The sequence below is a fragment of the Oncorhynchus mykiss genome, chromosome 25 (assembly GCF_057628025.1).
Source record: "Oncorhynchus mykiss isolate SJ-2025 chromosome 25, ASM5762802v1, whole genome shotgun sequence".
Classification (NCBI taxonomy): Eukaryota; Metazoa; Chordata; class Actinopteri; order Salmoniformes; family Salmonidae; genus Oncorhynchus; species Oncorhynchus mykiss.
Window position 1 is genome coordinate 86,849,380 of NC_143046.1, and position 20,621 is coordinate 86,870,000.

The window sequence follows — 20,621 nt, forward strand, 5'->3', positions numbered from 1 at the left end:
ACACACAAACACACACACACGCACACGCACACACACACACACACACACACACACACACACACACACACACACACACACACACACACATATACACATACACACACATAAACAAATACACAAGCAGACTGGAATGTCATACTGCTTGTCGACATGTGTGTATGAGTAGCAGAAAGATGAAGTAACTAGATATGTGTGCAAGTACTGTTGGAACGTATGCAAGTGTGTGTGTGTGTGTGTGTGTGTGTGTGTGTGTGTGTGTGTGTGTGTGTCTGTGTGATATGTAGCAGCTGTGTAAACACACCTCAAGTAGCGCTATCGGAAAGGGTTAGACAAACAAAACACCCTCTTCATCTTTATCAAGTCGACATCCAGTGTGTGTGTGTGTGCGTCTCTCTCTCCCTCTCTACCGCATCTGCTGTCTCGACCTCTGAATGCTCGGCTATGAAAAACCAACTGACATTTACTCCTGAGGTGCTGACCCGTTGCACCCTCTTTAACCACAGTGATGATTATTTGACCCCGCTGGGCATCTGTGACCATTAGAAGATCTTATAGAACAATCTGGAACTTAATGGCCATGCACTCTTATAGTCTCCACCCGGCACAGCCAGAAGAAGACTGGCCACCCCTCTGAGCCCGGTTCCTCTCTAGGTTCCTGCCTTCTAGGGAGTTTTTCCCATCCAACGGGCTTCTGCATCTGCGTTGCTTACTGGGGTTTTAGGCTGAGTTTCTATAAAGCACTTTGTGACAACTGCTGATGTAAAAAAGGGCTTGAGAAATTTGATTGATTGCATTTGGTGTGTGTGTGTGTGTGTGTGTGTGTGTGTGTGTGTGTGTGTGTGTGTGTGTGTGTGTGTGTGTGTGTGTGTGTGTGTGTGTGTGTGTCTGTCTGTCAAGGTGCTGTAGAAAATTATTAGAGACCCTGAGAACAAGTTGGATCAACCTTCTGTCTGTCTGTCTGTCTGTCTGTCTGTCTGTCTGTCTGTCTGTCTGTCTTTCTGTCTGCCTGCCTGCCTGCCTGTCTATGTGCCTGTCTATCTTCCTTTCTCTATCTGTCCGTCTGTCAGTTTTTTACCAGTTCTGACATTTAATCCTAGTAAACATTCCCTGTCTTAGGTCAGTTAGGATCACCACTTTATTTTAATAATGTGAAATGTCAGAATACCAGTAGAGAGAATGATTTATTTCAGCTTTTATTTCTTTCATCACATTCCCAATGGGTCAGAAGTTTACATACATTCAAATAGTATTTGTTAGCATTGCCTTTAAATTATGTAACTTGGGTCAAACATTTCGGGTAGCCTTCCACAAGCTTCCCACATTAAGTTGGGTGAATTTTGGCCCATTCCTCATGACAGAGCTGGTGTAACTGAGTCAGGTTTGTAGGCCTCCTGGCTCGCACACGCTTTTTCAGTTCTGCCCACACAGAAGGATTGAGATCAGGGCTTTGTGATGGCCACTCCAATACCTAGACATTGTTGTCCTTAAGCCATTTTGCCACAACTTTGGAAGTATGCTTGGGGTCATTGTTAATTTGGAAGACCCATTTGCGACCAAGCTTTAACTTCTCTGGGATAGACGGGACACAAATGTCCCACCTGGCCAATTGCCAGGGAAAATGCAGGGCGCCAAATTCAAATAAAATACTATAAATTCAAACTCATTAAATCACACATGTAAGATACCAAATTAAAGCTACACTCGTTGTGAATCCAGGTCAGATTTCAAAAAGGCTTTTCGGCGAAAGCATAAGAAGCTATTATCTGATGATAGCACAACAGTAAACAAAGAGAGAGTAGCATATTTCAACCCAACAGACACCACACACAACGCAGAAATAAAATATAAATCACGCCTTACCTTTGATGAGCTTCTTTTGTTGGCACTCCAATATGTCCCATAAACATCACAAATGGTCCTTTTGTTCGATTAATTCCGTCGATATATATCCAAAATGTCCATTTATTTGGCGGTTTGATCCAGAAAAAAACAGCTTCCAATTTGTGCAACGTCACTATAAAATGTCTCAAAAGTTACCTGTAAAATTTGCCAAAACATTTCAAACTACTTTTGTAATACAACTTTAGGTATTTTTAAACGTTAATAATCGATCAAATTGTAGACGGGACAATCTGTATTCAACAAAGGAAGTCAACAAACTCACGCTACTTTTCCAGTCAAGAGCCTTCTCAAAAAGTACACTTCAAATGACACAAATTCAAGACCGGCCGTACTTCTTCATTACACAACGGAATAACCTCAACCAATTTCCAAAGACTGGTGACATCCAGTGGAAGCGGTAGGAACTGCAAACAAGTGCCTTAGAAATCTCGTTTCCCAATGAAAACTCATTGAATAGACAGTGACATAAAAAATAAACAAATCTGAATGGTTAGTCCTCAGGGTTTTACCTGCTACATAAGTTCTGTTATACTCACAGACATGATTCAAGCAGTTTTAGAAACTTCAGAGTGTTTTCTATCCAAATCTACTAATAATATGCATATATTCTTGGCATGAGTAGCAGGAAATTGAAATCGGGCACGCTATTAATCCAAAAGTGAAAATGCTGCCCCTTATCCCAAAGAGGTTTTAAGTAGTACTTTAAAATGTTTTTACTTAACTTCCTGACTGATGTCTTGAGACGTTGCTTTAATATATCCACATAATATTCCTGCCTCATGATGCTATCTATCATGTGAGGTGCACCAGTCCCTCCTGCAGCAAAGCACCCCCACAACATGATGCTGCCACACCCATGGTAGCTGCTTGGGATGGTGTTCTTCGGCTTGCAAGCCTCCCCCTTTTTCCTCCAAACATAACGATGGTCATTATGGCCAAACAGTTCTATTTTTGTTTCATCAGATCAGAGGACATTTCTCCAAAAAGTACTATCTTTGTCCCCATGTGGAGTTGCAAACCGTAGTCTGACTTATTTATGGCGGTTTTGGAGCAGTGGCCTATCAGAAGCTTCTAAAGTCATTACATAATTTTCTGGAATTTTCCAAGCTGTTTAAAGGCAGTCAACTTAGTGTATGTATACTTCTGACCCACTGGAATTGTGATACAGTGAATTATAAGTGAAATAAGCTGTCTGTAAACAATTGTTGGAAAAATGACTTGTGTCATGCACAAAGTAGATGTCCTAACTGACTTGCCAAAACTATAGTTTGTTAACAAGACGTGTGGAGTGGTTGAAAAACAAGTTTTAATGACTCCAAACTAAGTGTATGTAAACTTCCGACTTTCACTCTATGTCCAGATCTGTCCTTCTGCCATCTTTCTCTGTCTGTCCTTCTGCCTTCTGTCTCTATTGTCCTTCTGTCCCTATCTGTCCTTCTGTCCCTATCTGTCCTTCTGTCCCTATCTGTCCTTCTGTCCCTATCCGTCCTTCTGTCCCTATCTGTCCTTCTGTCCCTATCTGTCCTTCTGTCCCTATCCGTCCTTCTGTCCCTATCTATCCTTCTGTCTCCATCTGTCCTTCTGTCCCTATCTGTCCTTCTGTCCCTATCTATCCTTCTGTCTCTATCTGTCCTTCTGTCCCTATCTGTCTCTATCTGTCCTTCTGTCTCTATCTGTCCTTCTGTCTCTATCTGTCCTTCTGTCTCTATCTGTCCTTTTGTCTCTATCTGTCCTTCTGTCTCTAACTGTCCTTTTGTCTCTATCTATCCCCGTATCACTGTGTTATCTTCTCACAATATTTACAATAATAACTTTCATTTGAAACTCGTCAGTCTATTCTTATTCTGAGAAATGAAGGCTATTCCATGCGAGAAATTGCCAAGAAACTGAAGATCTCGTACAACGCTGTGTACTACTCCCTTCACAGAACAACGCAAACGGGCTCTAACCAGAATAGAAAGAGGAGTGGGAGGCCCCGGTGCACAACTGAGCAAGACGACAAGTACATTAAATTTGTACAAAGTAAAAGGGATCTTGAAGAAGAAAGGCTATCCCTCCATTTTACAACGCCATGCCATACCCTGTGGACCGCACTTAATTGGAGCCATTTCCTCCTACAACATGACAATGACCAAGTGTCATGTGACCAAGTGGCACAGCTCCAAACTATGCAATAACTATTTAGAGAAGAAGCAGTCAGCTGGTATTCTGTCTATAATGGAGTGGCCAGCACAGTCACCGGATCTCAACCCTATTGAGCTGTTGTGGGAGCAGCTTGATCGTGTAAGAAGTGCCCATCAGCCAACTTGTGGGAGGTGCTTCAGGAAGCATGGGGTGAAATCTCTTCAGATCACCTCAACAAATTAACAACTAGAACGCCAAAGGTCTGCAAGGCTGTAATTGCTGCAAATGGAGGATTCTTTGACGAAAGCAAAGTTCGAAGGACACAATTATTATTTCAATTAAAAATCATTATTTAAACCTTGTCAACGTCTTGACCACATTTCCTATTCATTTTGCAACTCATGGAAAACAAGGACATTTCTAAGTGACCCCAAACTTTTGAACGGTAATATACATACAGTATATATTTAAAATAATATATTGATATAGATATCATTATTGATCAGAAAGAGATCAATAATGATAATAACTCAGGTAGCCCTGATCACTGTCTGTTTAGAAGTCAGTGAGTTATTGTATGTGACTGTTTGTTGAGTGTGTGTGTGTGTGTAAGAAAAAGGGAGAGATGGAGAAAAAGAGGGAGATGTGGAGATATAGAGGAGAGAGAGTAGAGGACAGAGGGAGAAACAGAGGAGAGAGAGTAGAGGACAGAGGGAGAAACAGAGGAGAGAGAGTAGAGGACAGAGGGAGAAACAGAGGAGAGAGAGTGTAGAGGACAGAGGGAGAAACAGAAGAGAGAGAGTAGAGGACAGAGGGAGAAACAGAAGAGAGAGAGTAGAGGACAGAGGGAGAAACAGAAGAGAGAGAGTAGAGGACAGAGGGAGAAACAGAGGAGAGAGAGTAGAGGACAGAGGGAGAAACAGAGGAGAGAGAGTAGAGGACAGAGGGAGATATAGAGGAGAGAGAGTAGAGGACAGATGGAGATACAGAAATATAAAGAAGAGAGCAGAGTGGGAGATACAGAGATATAGAGGAGACATCCCTCCATCTCTCTATCTCTCCCTCCCTCTGTCTCTCTCTCTCTCCCTCTATCTCCCTTTATATCTCTCCCTTTATCTCTCCCTCCCTCTGTCTCTCTCTCCATTCATCTCTCTCTACCTCTATCTTTTTCTCTCCCTTCACCTCTCTCTCTCTCTCTTGGTTGCTCTCTTTCCCTCTTTTCCTTTCTCCCTCCCTCTCTCCCTCACATTCCTTATTTCCTACCCCCCCCCCCCCCCATTCTATTTCAACATGAGAGCGCAACACACAGAACAACAGAGAGAGTATGAACAACATGAGTAACTGAATTACAGTCTGGGTTGTGTTTCCCATAAGCTTGGTAGCGTCGACTTCATTTTGATCCCACTATCAAAATTCCCAGAAATCCTATTTGGAGGATTCCAAATTCCCTGCTTATTCCTTCATATTCCAGGAATCTTCTAACCAGGATTTCTGTAAAACCTGTGAATTAGAAGGAAAGTTAGTGGAATTTTGCAACCCTAGATCCAAGCTTAATTACTCTTACCTTCAGTCAGATGGCCAGGAGCAGGCATGCAGGACAGACAACAGCATAGCAGCACCTCTCAGTGGTGAGTGCCGGTAGTGGAGGCTGCAGCAGTAACGTTACACCATAAAGCAAGCTTCCCAGAGGAGGAATCCTGATCTAGGATACGTTTTGCCTTAATGTATAAGATTACTTGGGGGACCTGATCCTAAATCAGCACTCCTAGTCTAAGATGCTTTAACCTCTCTGGGACATATGGGATGCTAGCGTCCCACCTGGCCAAAAGCCAGGGAAAACACAGAGCGCCAAATTCAAATAAATTAATCACCAGCCTAAAACCCCAAACAGCAAGCAATGCAGGTGTAGCCGCATGGTGGCTAGGAAAAAGTTCCTAGAATGGCCAAAACCTAGGAAGAAACCTAGAGAGGAACCAGGCTATGAGGGGTGGCCAGTCCTCTTCTGCTCGTGCCGCGTGGAGATTATAACAGAACATGGCCAAGATGTTCAAATGCTCATAAATGACCAGCATTGTCAAATAATAATAATCACAGTAGTTGTCAAGGGTACATCAGGTCAAGACCTCAGGAGTAAATATCAGTTGGCTTTTCATAGTTGATCATTGAGAGTATCTCTACCGCTCCTGCTGTCTCTAGACAGTTGAAAACAGCAGGTCTGGGACAGGTAGCACGTCCGGTGAACAGGTCAGGTCAGAACAGTTGAAACTGGACCAGTAGCATGGCCAGGTGGACTGGGGACAGCAAGGAGTCATCAGGCCAGGTAGTCCTGAGGCATGTCCTAGGGCTCAAGTCCTCCGAGAGAGAGAAAGAAAGAAAGAGAGAGAGAAAGAGAGAATTAGAGAGAGCATACTTAAATTCACACAGGTTACCGAATAAGACAGGAGAAATACTCCAGATATAACAGACTGACCCTAGCCCCCCGACACATAAACTACTGCAGCATAAATACTGGAGGCTGAGACAGGAGGGGTCAGGAGACACTGTGGCCCCATCCGATGATACTCCCGGACAGGGCCAAACAGGCAGGATATAACACCACCCGTTTTGCCAAAGCACAGCCCCCACACCACTAGAGGGATACCTTCAACCATCAACTTACCATCCTGAGACAAGGCCGAGTATAGCCCACAAAAATCTCTGCCACGGCACAACCCAAGGGGAGGCGCCAACCCAGACAGGAAGACCATGTCAGTGACTCAACCCACTCAAGTGACGCACCCCTCCTAGGGACGGCATGGAAGAGCACCAGTAAGCCAGTGACTCAGCCCCTGTAATAGGGTTAGAGGCAGAGAATCCCAGTGGAGAGAGGGGAACCGGCCAGGCAGAGACAGCAAGGGTGGTTCGTTGCTCCAGTGCCTTTCCATTCACCTTCACACTCCTGGGCCAGACTACAATCAATCAATGGACCTACTGAAGAGATGAGTCTTCAATAAAGACTTAAAGGTTGAGACCGAGTCTGCGTCTCTCACATGGATGGGCAGACCATTCCATAAAAATGGAGCTCTATAGGTGAAAGCCCTGCCTCCAACTGTTTGCGTAGAGATTCTAGGGACAATTAGGAGGCCTGCGTCTTGTGACCATAGCGTACGTGTAGGTATGTACGGCAGGACCAAGTCGGAAAGCTAGGTAGGAGCAAGCACATGTAATACATTGTTGGTAAGCAGTAAAACCTTGAAATCAGCCCTTACCTTAACAGGAAGCCAGTATAGAGAGGCTAGCAGTGGAGTAATATGATCAAATTTTTTGGTCCTAGTCAAGATTCTAGCTGCCGTATTTAGCACTAACTGAAGTTTATTTAGTGCTTTATCCGGGTAGCCGGAAAGTAGAGCATTGCAGTAGTCTAACCTAGATGTGACAAAAGCATGGATTCATTTTTCTGCATCATTTTTGGACAGAAAACGTCTGATTTTTGCAATGTTACGTAGATGGAAAAAAGCTGTCTTTGAAACAGTCTTGAAATGTTCGTCAAAAGAGAGAATATGGTCCAGAGTAACGACGAGGTCCTTCACAGTTTTATTTGAGACGACTGTACAACCATCAAGATTAATTGTCAGTTTCAACAGAAGATCTCTTTGTTTCTTGGGACCTAGAACAATCTTCTCTGATTTGTTTGAGTTTAAACGTAGAACATTTGCAGCCAACCACTTCCTTATGTCTGAAACACATGCTTCTAGCAAGGGCAATGTTGGGGCTTCACCATGTTTCATCGAAATGTGCAGCGGTGTGTCATCCGCATAGCAGTGAAAGTTAACATTATGCTTTCGAATGACATCCCCAAGAGGTAAAATATATAATGAAAACAATAGTGGTCCTAAAACGGAACCTTGAGGAACACCGAAATTTACAGTTGATTTGTCAGAGGACAAACCATCCACAGAGACAAACTGACAAACTGATATCTTTCCGACAGATAAGATCTAAACCAGGCCAGAACTTGTCCGTGTAGACCAATTTGAGATTCCAATCTCTCCAAAAGAAGTTGGTGATCGATGATATCAAAAGCAGCACTAAGGTCTAGGAGCACGAGGACAGATGCAGAGCCTCGGTCCGATGCCATTAAAATGTCATTTACCACCTTCACAAGTGCCGTCTCAGTGCTATGATGGGGTCTAAAACCAGACTGAAGCATTTCGTATACATTGTTTGTCTTCAGGAAGGCAGTGAGTTGCTGCGCAACAGCTTTTTGTAACATTTTTGAGAGGAATGGAAGATTTGACATATGCCGATAGTTTTTTATATTTTCTGGGTCAAGGTTTGGCTTTTTCAAGAGAGGCTTTATTACTGCCACTTTTAGTGAGTTTGGTACACATCCGGTGGATACATTGCCGTTTATTATGTTCAACATAGGAGGGCCAAGCACAGGAAGCAGCTCTTTCAGTAGTTTAGTTGGAATAGGATCCAGTATGCAGCTTGGAGGTTTAGAGGCCATGATTATTTTCATCATTGTGTCAAGAGATATAGTACTAAAACACTTGAGTGTCTCCCTTGATCCTAGGTCCTGGCAGAGTTGTGCAGACTCAGGACTACTGAGCTTTGGAGGAATACGCAGATTTAAAGAGGAGTCTGTAATTTTTTTTCTAATGATTTGGTCATAATGACCATCGTTATGTTTAGAGGAAAAAAGGGGAAGCCAAAGAACACCATCACAACCGTGAAGCACGGGGGTGGCAGCAGCATGTTGTGGGGTGTGGCAGCAGCATGTTGTGGGGGTGCTTTGCTGCAGGAGCGACTGGTGCACTTCACAAAATAGATGGCATGATGAGGCTGGAAAATTGTGTGGATATATTGAAGCAACATCTTAAGACATCAGTCAGGAAGTTAAAGCTTGGTCACAAATGGGTCTTCCAAATGGACAATGACCCCAAGCATACTTCCAAAGTTGTGGCAAAATGGCTTAAGGAAAACAAAGTCAAGGTATTGGAGTGGCCATCACAAAGCCCTGACCTCAATCCTATAGAACATTTGTGGGCAGAACTGACAAAGCGTGTGCGAGCAAGGAGGCCTACAAACCTGACTCAGTTACACCAGCTTTGTCAGGAGGAAGGGGCCAAAATTCACCCAATTTATTGTGGGAAGCTTGTGGAAGGCTTCCCGAAATATTTGACCCAAGTTAAACAATTTAAAGGCAATGCTATCAAATACTAATTGAGTGTATGTAAACTTCTGACCCACTGGGAATGTGATGAAAGAAATAAAAGCTGAAATAAATCAATCTCTACTATTAATCTGACATTCCACATTCTTAAAATTAAGTGGTGATCCTAACTGACCTAAAACAGGGAATTTTTACTAGGATTAAATGTCAGGAATTGTGAAAAACTGAGTTTAAATGTATTTGGCTAAGGTGTATGTAAACTTTCGACTTCAACTGTATATCTCTAGGAGCTGATCCATCGTCAGTATTGTGGAATAATTAAAACGTTTTTTGTAAGATTTTAATGTAGAAAGCTGATCGGAGAGCGGCGCTGCTTTTCTTTCTATCCAATCAGTGTCTACTGTACACCCGCTTCAATTAAGCACTTAGGCGAATGTTCTTTCTATCCAATCAGTATCTACTGTACACACGCTTCAATTAAGCACTTAGCTAATGTTATTTCTATCCAATCAGTATCTACTGTACACACACTTCAATTAAGCACTTAGCGAATGTTCTTTCGATCCAATCAGTGTCTGCTGTACACACGCTTCAATTAAGCACTTAGCTAATGTTATTTCTATCCAATCAGTATCTACTGTACACATGCTTCAATTAAGCACTTAGCGAATGTTCTTTCTGCGTGGTGTTTTGGGAAACGCATATTAAAATCTTTGGCCTTTGTATGAAAGATTCATCATTAAAACACTTGTAAACTTAAATAAGTATTTAAAAGTATTTCAAATAAGATTAAACAATAATGAAATACAAATGTACTTGAACCCAGGTCTGGGTCAGATATATACTGTACTGCTGGATCCATTGAGATCTCAGAATGTCCCTGTCCTAATCTGGTCCGGATTACACAGACCAATCTAGCCAATCTCTATCAGACTCTGTAATCCCTGACAAACAGGTTGACCTCATGTCAACTCCATAGGACTCTGATTCAGGTCATCTAAATAAGCAACACCTCACCTGCTGTTGCTGAGGTAATGTTAGCTCTAAAGGATAACACTGTAGGTAGATGATAACTGAGGTAATGTTAGCTCTAAGGGATAAAACTGCAGGTAGATGATAACTGAGGCAATGTTAGCTCTAAGGGATAACACTGCAGGTAGATGATAACTGAGGCAATGTTAGCTCTAAGTGATAACACTGCAGGTAGATGATAACTGAGGCAATGTTAGCTCTAAGGGATAACACTGCAGGTAGATGATATCTGAGGTAATGTTATCTCTAAGGGATAACACTGCAGGTAGATGATAACTGAGGCAATGTTAGCTCTAAGGGATAACACTGCAGGTAGATGATAACTGAGGTAATGTTAGCTCTAAGGGATAACACTGCAGGTAGATGATAACTGAGGCAATGTTAGCTCTAAGGGATAACACTGCAGGTAGATGATAACTGAGGTAATGTTAGCTCTAAGGGATAACACTGCAGGTAGATGATAACTGAGGTCATGTTAGCTCTAAGGGATAACACTGCAGGTAGATGATAACTGAGGTAATGTTAGCTCTAAGGCATAACACTGCAGGTAGATGATAACTGAGGTAATGTTAGCTCTAAGGGATAACACTGCAGGTAGATGATAACTGAGGCAATGTTAGCTCTAAGGGATAACACTGCAGGTAGATGATAACTGAGGCAATGTTAGCTCTAAGGGATAACACTGCAGGTAGATGATAACTGAGGCAATGTTAGCTCTAAGGGATAAGACTGCAGGTAGATGATAACTGAGGCAATGTTAGCTCTAAGGGATAACACTGCAGGTAGATGATAACTGAGGTCATGTTAGCTCTAAGGGATAACACTGCAGGTAGATGATACCTGAGGTAATGTTAGCTCTACGGGATAACACTGCAGGTAGATGATAACTGAGGCAATGTTAGCTCTACGGGATAACACTGCAGGTAGATGATAACTGAGGCAATGTTAGCTCTAAGGGATAACACTGCAGGTAGATGATAACTGAGGTCATGTTAGCTCTAAGGGATAATACTGCAGGTAGATGATAACTGAGGTAATGTTATCTTTAAGGGATAACACTGCAGGTAGATGATAACTGAGGTAATGTTAGCTCTAAGGGATAACACTGCAGGTAGATGATAACTGAGGCAATGTTAGCTCTAAGGGATAACACTGCAGGTAGATGATAACTGAGGTCATGTTAGCTTTAAGGGATAACACTGCAGGTAGATGATAACTGAGGTAATGTTAGCTCTAAGGGATAACACTGCAGGTAGATGATAACTGAGGCAATGTTAGCTCTAAAGGATAACACTGCAGGTAGATGATAACTGAGGCAATGTTAGCTCTAAGGGATAACACTGCAGGTAGATGATAACTGAGGTAATGTTAGCTCTAAGGGATAACACTGCAGGTAGATGATAACTGAGGTCATGTTAGCTCTAAGGGATAACACTGCAGGTAGATGATAACTGAGGTAATGTTAGCTCTAAGGGATAACACTGCAGGTAGATGATAACTGAGTTAATGTTTGCTCTAAGGGATAACACTGCAGGTAGATGATAACTGAGTTAATGTTCGCTCTAAGGGATAACACTGCAGGTAGATGATAACTGAGGTAATGTTCGCTCTAAGGGATAACACTGCAGGGAGATGATAACTGAGGTAATGTTAGCTCTAAGGGATAACACTGCAGGTAGATGATAACTGAGGTAATGTTAGCTCTAAGGGATAACACTGCAGGTAGATGATAACTGAGGCAATGTTAGCTCTAAGGGATAACACTGCAGGTAGATGATAACTGAGGCAATATTAGCTCTAAGGGATAACACTGCAGGTAGATGATAACTGAGGCAATGTTAGCTCTAAGGGATAACACTGCAGGTAGATGATAACTGAGGTAATGTTAGCTCTAAGGCATAACACTGTAGGTAGATGATAACTGAGGTAATGTCAGCTCTAAGGGATAACACTGCAGGTAGATGATAACTGAGGTAATGTTAGCTCTAAGGGATAACACTGCAGGTAGATGATAACTGAGGTAATGTTAGCTCTAAGGCATAACACTGTAGGTAGATGATAACTGAGGTAATGTTCACTCTAAGGCATAACACTGCAGGTAGATGATAACTGAGGTAATGTTCGCTCTAAGGGATAACACTGCAGGTAGATGATAACTGAGGTAATGTTAGCTCTAAGGGATAACACTGTAGGTAGATGATAACTAAGGTAATGTTAGCTCTAAGGCATAACACTGCAGGTAGATGATAACTGAGGTAATGTTAGCTCTAAGGGATAACACTGCAGGTAGATGATAACTGAGGTAATGTTAGCTCTAAGGCATAACACTGCAGGTAGATGATAACTGAGGTAATGTTAGCTCTAAGGGATAACACTGCAGGTAGATGATAACTGAGGTAATGTTAGCTCTAATGGATAACACTGCAGGTAGATGATAACTGAGGTAATGTTAGCTCTAAGGGATAACACTGCAGGTAGATGATAACTGAGGTAATGTTAGCTCTAAGGGATAACACTGCAGGTAGATGATAACTGAGGTAATGTTAGCTCTAAGGATAACACTGCAGGTAGATGATAACTGAGGTAATGTTAGCTCTAAGGGATAACACTGCAGGTAGATGATAACTGAGGTAATGTTAGCTCTAAGGATAACACTGCAGGTAGAGAATAACTGAGGTAATGTTAGCTCTAAGGGATAACACTGCAGGTAGATGATAACTGAGGTAATGTTAGCTCTAAGGGATAACACTGCAGGTAGATGATAACTGAGGTAATGTTAGCTCTCAGTGTTTAGATGATCGCTGTTTTTGAAATATGCGATTCGGAAAGAAAAGGAGGTGAAATGGAAAGAGTAACAGTCCCAATCCTGAATGTACAGTCCCTTCAAATATTCACAGCCCTTGACCTCTTCCATGTTTTATTGTGTTACAGCCTGAATTTAAAATGGATTAACGTTGATCTATTGTGTTACTGATCTACACACAATATGGAATGATGTTTTTAGCCATTTTTACAAATTAATTCAAATGAAAAGGCTGACATGTCTTGAGCAAATCAAGGCAAAGGAGATGATTGCGGACTACAGGAAAAAGAGGACAGAGCAGGCCCCTATTCTCATCGACGGTGCTGTAGTGGAGAAGGTTGAGAGCTTCGACCGCAAGGCGCTACAGAGGGTAGTGCGAACAGCCCAGGACATCACTGGCGCCAATCTTCCTGCCATCCAGGAACTCTATACCAGGCGGTGTCAGAGGAAGGCCCTAAAAATTGTCAAAGACAGGATGCTAGCAGGATGGAGCCGCCAGGTTGGAGCCACCAGGTTGGAGCCACCAGGATGGAGCTAGCAGGATGGAGCTAGCAGGATGGAGCTAGCAGGTTGGAGCCACCAGGATGGAGCCACCAGGATGGAGCTAGCAGGTTGGAGCCACCAGGTTGGAGCCGCCAGGTTGGAGCCGCCAGGTTGGAGCCGCCAGGTTGGAGCCACCAGGATGGAGCCACCAGGATGGAGCCAGCAGGTTGGAGCCACCAGGTTGGAGCCACCAGGATGGAGCCACCAGGATGGAGCCTCCAGGTTGGAGCCACCAGGTTGGAGCCAGCAGGGTGGAGCCTCCAGGTTGGAGCCGCCAGGTTGGAGCCACCAGGTTGGAGCTAGCAGGGTGGAGCCACCAGGTTGGAGCCTCCAGGTTGGAGCCAGCAGGATGGAGCTAGCAGGATGGAGCTAGCAGGTTGGAGCTACTAGGATGGAGCTAGCAGGTTGGAGCCACCAGGATGGAGATAGCAGGATGGAGCTACTAGGATGGAGCTAGCAGGTTGGAGCCACCAGGTTGGAGCTAGCAGGATGGAGATAGCAGGATGGAGCTAGCAGGATGGAGCCACCAGGTTGCTAGCAGGGTGGAGCTAGCAGGATGGAGCTAGCAGGATGGAGCCAGCAGTGATCTCCTTCTGCCCAACAGTGATACCCCTCTGCCCACCACACACACACACACACACACACACACACAAAAACACACACACACACACACACACACGATAGCTCGTTAATGATCAAATATAGGACCATGAGGAAGGAAATATGTATTGCTCACATACTGCAGGTATGCAGGTTAGCTGCAGCACTGTGTCTTCTGTGTAGAGGGGCTGCAGTGGGAATAATGAAATTTTCTCTCCTCTTCCCCTCTTTCTCTCTCACCCTCTCCCTGTTTTCTCTCTCTCTCTCACCCTCTCCCTGTTGTTTCTCTCTCTCTCACCCTCTCCCTGTTTTCTCTCTCTCTCTCACCCTCTCCCTGTTTTCTCTCTCTCTCTCACCCTCTCCCTGTTGTTTCTCTCTCTCTCACCCTCTCCCTGTTTTCTCTCTCTCTCTCACCCTCTCCCTGTTTTCTCTCTCTCTCTCACCCTCTCCCTGTTATTTCTCTCTCTCTCTCTCTCTCTCGCTCTCTCTCTCTCTCTCTTTTCTCTCTCTCTCTCTCTCTCTCTCTCTCTCTCTCTCTCTCTCTCTCTCTCTCTCAGTAATTAGCTCATCTTATCCGCTGCGCTCTCACTCACTGCAGCCGCTGACATCAGGATTAAAACACACACACACACACACACACACACACACACACACACACACACACACACACAGACACAGACACACACACACACACACACACACACACACACACACACACACACACACACCCACAGTCCTGTTTGTCCTCTGCAGAGTAGAACAGTCTTTACAGTGGGTATATTAAGACAGTTTAAATTAATTAATTGTTTAAGGCCTCACATTCAGAGAACCTATTACGACTAGTGAGTTTTGGCAGGCATTGTGTGTGTGTTGGCACCCCTGGGAATTGGCCGACGTGAAGATTAAGTCTGTGAGTAACAATGCAAATCAACATATGGACAGGAGATGCCATTCACAAAACCAATCAATTAGCAACCAACCAATCAGTTAGCAAATCAATTAGGAGTTATCTATGTGCGTAACAATGGAAATCACCACGGTGACACATGCAGTGATTAATCAGTTAGTGACGATTAGTGATGATTAGATACGTGGGTGACAATAAGGAATCAATGATGAAGGCTATTATACATATATATATATATATATATATATCATATCTCTGACCTCTGACCTCTACAGTTCCTGTTCAGTCTGTCACCACAACAACAGATGTCAACAATACTGACGTGTGTGTAAATCAGACAGCAGTACATGTTTACATTTTAGTCGTTAAGCAGGCCCTCTTATCCAGAGCAACTTATAGGAGCAATTAGGGCTAAGTGCTTTGCTCAAGGGCACATCGATCAATGTTTATTAACCTTGTCGGCTCGGGGATTCGAACCAGCAACCTTTACACACAGGCACTCTTAACCCGCAAGTGGACCGTCTGTGTGTGCGTGTGTGTGTGGGCGTGGGCGCGGGCGTGTGCGTGTGCGTGTGTAAATTAGAACGCAGTAGACAGATCTCTGTCATAATATACTTTATTCAACTCATCATTAAGCCTTCTCCTCAGTCTGTACATCAGTCTGTACATCAGTCTCTCTCTCTCTCTCTCTCTCTCTCTCTTACTCTTTTTCACCTCACACTGCCCCCTCTCTCTCTCTCTTACTCTTTTTCACCTCACACTGCCCCATCTCTCTCTCTCTCTCTCTCTCTCTCTCTCTCTTACTCTTTTTCACCTCACACTGCCCCCTCTCTCTCTCTCTCTCGCTCTCTCTCTCTCTCTCTCTCTCTCTCTCTCTCTCTCTCTCTCTCTCTCTCTCTCTCTCTCTTTTACATGACCCTGTCCTTGTATCTATCCTTCCCCCATAACCACTACACCTCTAATCTCTGTCTATCGTTCATCTGACTTCATCCTTATAGATATGTCACATCTGTCATCTAAACACAATCTGTACACACTTTAACCTCTAACCTCTAAGCCCTAAACCCATATCTAGCACCAGGAATAATCCAGATAACCTATATAAAAATGGGACTCCATTGTCTTCACAGTTCTCAAATAAAATACACTTGAAAACTCATAGAACACAAAATCAACTGTTATAAAAATGTACAAAGGTATTAAAGGTAAATAAAAAATAAACGAGACAGAAGATACTTTATAATGAGATGAGGGAAGTGAAGCACATACTACATTTACAAAGAAGTCTCAATCAAATTATGTCTAATGTCAAAAAACTAAATAAGATGATTTAATTATTGAAATATTTTTATTTTTTCTTAATTTCATTATTTTACTTTTAGATGTGTGTGTTTTGTTGTAAATTGTTAGATATTACTGCACTGTCGGAGCTACAGTAGGAAAAACAAGCATTTCACTACACCCGCAATAACATCTGCTAAATATGTTGATTTGTTTTAAAGACTATTTAAGTATCAAATAATATAAATATAGGTAGGGTAACTTCAGCAGAATGCATTCCTCCAATCACAATCATGATTCCAAACAATAAGCCAATCACAATCAAAAGAGACATTCTCAGACATGCCCACTGCAGCAGTTGCTTCACTGGGAGGGACAGTTTGTCTTTGGTAACTGAAACCTCAAAATACATTTTTTTTATATATATATATTTTAATAATATTGTTGTTATAATAATAATAATGATAATAATGTTGCTTTCTTAATCTCAAAATGGCTACTGCTGCATACTAAAACTAGATACAAGACTGAAACAACAGGTCAGAGAAAAAAAACAACATTCATGTTACCCAATAATCTATTAACAGAGACAATCATCTTGTACCAGTGGAGGCTGGTGGAAGGAGCGAGCGGAGGACGGACTCATTGTAATACCGGGAATGAAATAAATCAAATGGTATCAAACACATGTTTAACTCCACTCCACTAATTCCATTCCAGCCGTTACAACGAGCCCATCCTCCTATTGCTGTGCTCACCAGCCTCCACTGTCCTGTACAATAGCCAGTCTGGTGGCTGGTAGGTTTTTTTTTTTTCAACAGTGTTCGACTTCCAACAATTTCCCCCGGGTGCAGGATACATAAAGTCTCCTAGATCCTGGACTGAAGCCTCTGTCCTGGGTATATGAGTAGGACAGCGACTCACCAGTCTGGTGCTCTAGCCGACCCACAAGACGGTGTGTGTCTCCATAGACCTGCTCTGCTGCCAATCGAGGCTGCCATTGGTGGCCTCGGCACGTCCGTCAGTGAGCTTGACCAATCCAAAAGTCTTGCAGGAATCGCATGTCACGGCCAACCCATCGCCCTCCATTGATTCGCCCTCCCCTTCCCGCTCCGAGATGGCAGTCATGGGGCTGCTGGGTAGTCGGCTGCGGGCAGCGAAACGCCGGCTGGCTGAGCAAGGGGGAGTGCGGGAGCGGGGGGGCCGCCACCCCCAAAGAGAGGGGGAGGGGGAGGGGTACGTGGGGGAGGACAGGGAGGAGAGAGGGAGCGTGCCCTCAGTGAGTGCCCACTCTGCCCTCCTCCTGTGTCTGTGTGTGGACTGGGACTGGGGTAGGTGTAGCGTCATTAGCTGGACAGTGTGTGTTTGTGCAAAGGGCTGAGGGGTGTGAGTGTGTGACTCCACTCCAAGCTGCAGGTGTATGTCTGACAGGGGATGGCTCTGTGAGCTCTGGCTTGGTGAGCTCCGTGAGCTCTGACTCTGTGAGCTCTGTGAGTGCTGGCTCTGTGAGCTCTGGCTCTGTGAGCTCTGGCTTGGTGAGCTCTGTGAGCTTTGACTCTGTGAGCTCTGTGAATGCTGGCTCTGTGAGCACAGGCTCTGTGAGCTCTGGCTCTGTGAGCTCTGGCTTGGTGAGCTCCATGAGCTCTGACTCTGTGAGCTCTGGCTCCGTGAGCTCTGACTCTGTGAGCTCTGGCTATGTGGTGCCGCCATCATGTGTTTGGGGGCAGTACTGCGGAGTCTCTCGGCTGCAGACATGCGAGCTACAGGGTCGCAGCGACTTCCCTTCCTCAGGAGCAGAGCCTTGAAGCTGTCACTGCTGCTGCTGACCCCTAACCTATGACCTCTCACCTTACTGGATCCTAACACCTCAAGAGGTTGCAGAAGGGTGGGGCTAGGGCTTGGAGGGGTCACTGGAGGAGTGGAGGAGAAAGAAGAGGAGGAGGATAGGGGAAAGACACGGCATCGGTCTTCCTCAGAGTTCCTGCGCCCAAGAACTTTCCTCTTAGACCTGAGAGAGAGAGAGAGAGAGAGAGATAGAGAGAGACACAGAGAGAGAGAGAGAGAGAGAGAGAGAGAGAGAGAGAGATTAAATGACTGATTATAGTCCCACTACCAACGAATCAGTGAACCACCGAACCAGTGAACCACCGAACCAGTGAACCACCAAACCAGTGAACCACCAAACCAGTGAACCATCAAATGCTAATGACAGGATGCATTTGACACCTTATGCATGTAGTACAATAGAAGGTTCTATACCTATTAATACAATTGAAGGTTCTATACCTATTAATAGACAAGAAGGTTCTATACCTATTAATAGACAAGAAGGTTCTATACCTATTAATAGACAAGAAGGTTATATACCTATTAGTACACTAGAATGTTCTATACCTATTAGTACACTAGAACATTCTATACCTATTAATACAATGATCTTGATTTATAGGAGTGGAAGAAAAAAGCCTTCCTGTTTATTGATAAGCAAACCTAATCTGGCGCTAAAGGATGAGCTCAATAAGAGATATTTGCCTCAGAAGCCTCCCATACGGCTGCGCACATTTGTCCCAGCGTCGTCTGGGTTTGGCCGGGAGTAGGCCGTTATTGTAAATAAGAATTTGTTCTTAACTGACTTGCCTAGTTAAATGAAGGTTAAATAAAATAATATATAGTAATAATTAACAAGTCTAAACTACATTTTAAATGTGATACTGACTCGCAAGCAATTTCAGCGTTGTCTCAATTAAGATTTTGGCATTTGACTCCGACGATCCACATGTGACATTGCATGCGCAGTGGCACTGCACCGAAGCACTGAACCAGTGAACCACCGAACCAGGGAATCACTGAAATCAACAGAGACAAACACTAAACCCACTATAACTTGTCACAGGGTAATGGTTTACATAGGGACTAGTTATAACAACATGTTTCACTACAGAGGGACTAGTTATAACAACATGTTTCACTACAGAGGGACTAGTTATAACACCATGTTTCACTAAAGAGGGACTAGTTATAACACCATGTTTCACTAAAGAGGGACTAGTTATAACACCATGTTTCACTACAGAGGGACTAGTTATAACACCATGTTTCACTACAGACACAGAGGGACTAGTTATAACATCATGTTTCACTGCAGAGGGACTAGTTATAACATCATGTTTCACCACAGATACAGAGGGACTAGTTATAACATAATGTTTCACTACAGAGGGACTAGTTATAACATCATGTTTCACCACAGAGGGACTAGTTATAACATCATGTTTCACTACAGATACAGAGGGACTAGTTATAACATCATGTTTCACTACAGAGGGACTAGTTATATCATCATGTTTCACCACAGAGGGACTAGTTATAACATCATGTTTCACCACAGATACAGAGGGACTAGTTATAACATCATGTTTCACCACAGAGGGACTAGTTATAACATCATGTTTCACTACAGATACAGAGGGACTAGTTATAACATCATGTTTCACCACAGATACAGAGGGACTAGTTATAACATCATGTTTCACCACAGATACAGAGGGACTAGTTATAACATCATGTTTCACCACAGAGGGACTAGTTATATCATCATGTTTCACCACAGAGGGACTAGTTATATCATCATGTTTCACTACAGAGGGACTAGTTATAACACCATGTTTCACCACAGAGGGACTAGTTATAACATCATGTTTCACTACAGATACAGAGGGACTAGTTATAACATCATGTTTCACCACAGAGGGACTAGTTATATCATCATGTTTCACCACAGAGGGACTAGTTATAACACCATGTTTCACTACAGAGGGACTAGTTATAACATCATGTTTCACCACAGAGGGACTAGTTATATCATCATGTTTCACCACAGAGGGACTAGTTATAACACCATGTTTCACTACAGAGGGACTAGTTATAACATCATGTTTCACCACAGAGGGACTAGTTATATCATCATGTTTCACTACAGAGGGACTAGTTATAACACCATGTTTCACCACAGAGGGACTAGTTATATCATCATGTTTCACTACAGAGGGACTAGTTATATCATCATGTTTCACCACAGAGGGACTAGTTATATCATCATGTTTCACCACAGAGGGACTAGTTATAACACCATGTTTCACTACAGAGGGACTAGTTATATCATCATGTTTCACTACAGAGGGACTAGTTATAACATCATGTTTCACTACAGATACAGAGGGACTAGTTATAACATCATGTTTCACTACAGATACAGAGGGACTAGTTATAACATC

The 20,621-nt window shown here is 43.4% G+C and overlaps 1 protein-coding gene across 3 annotated transcripts in view; it reads right to left on the reverse strand.

The window, feature by feature from the left end:
* Positions 1–15,669: 15,669 nt before the first annotated feature.
* LOC110504261 (uncharacterized) overlaps positions 15,670–20,621 on the reverse strand; it is a 63,757-nt gene continuing 58,805 nt past the window's right edge. For 2 of the 3 annotated variants that reach the window (XM_090221341.1, XM_090221339.1), the window contains exon 9: positions 15,670–18,355. In XM_090221341.1, the coding sequence (XP_090077467.1) occupies positions 17,284–18,355 (1,072 nt within the window). In that variant the 3' untranslated portion in view covers positions 15,670–17,283. The remainder of the gene's footprint in view (positions 18,356–20,621) is intronic. The other variant, XM_090221343.1, reaches the window with a different exon arrangement.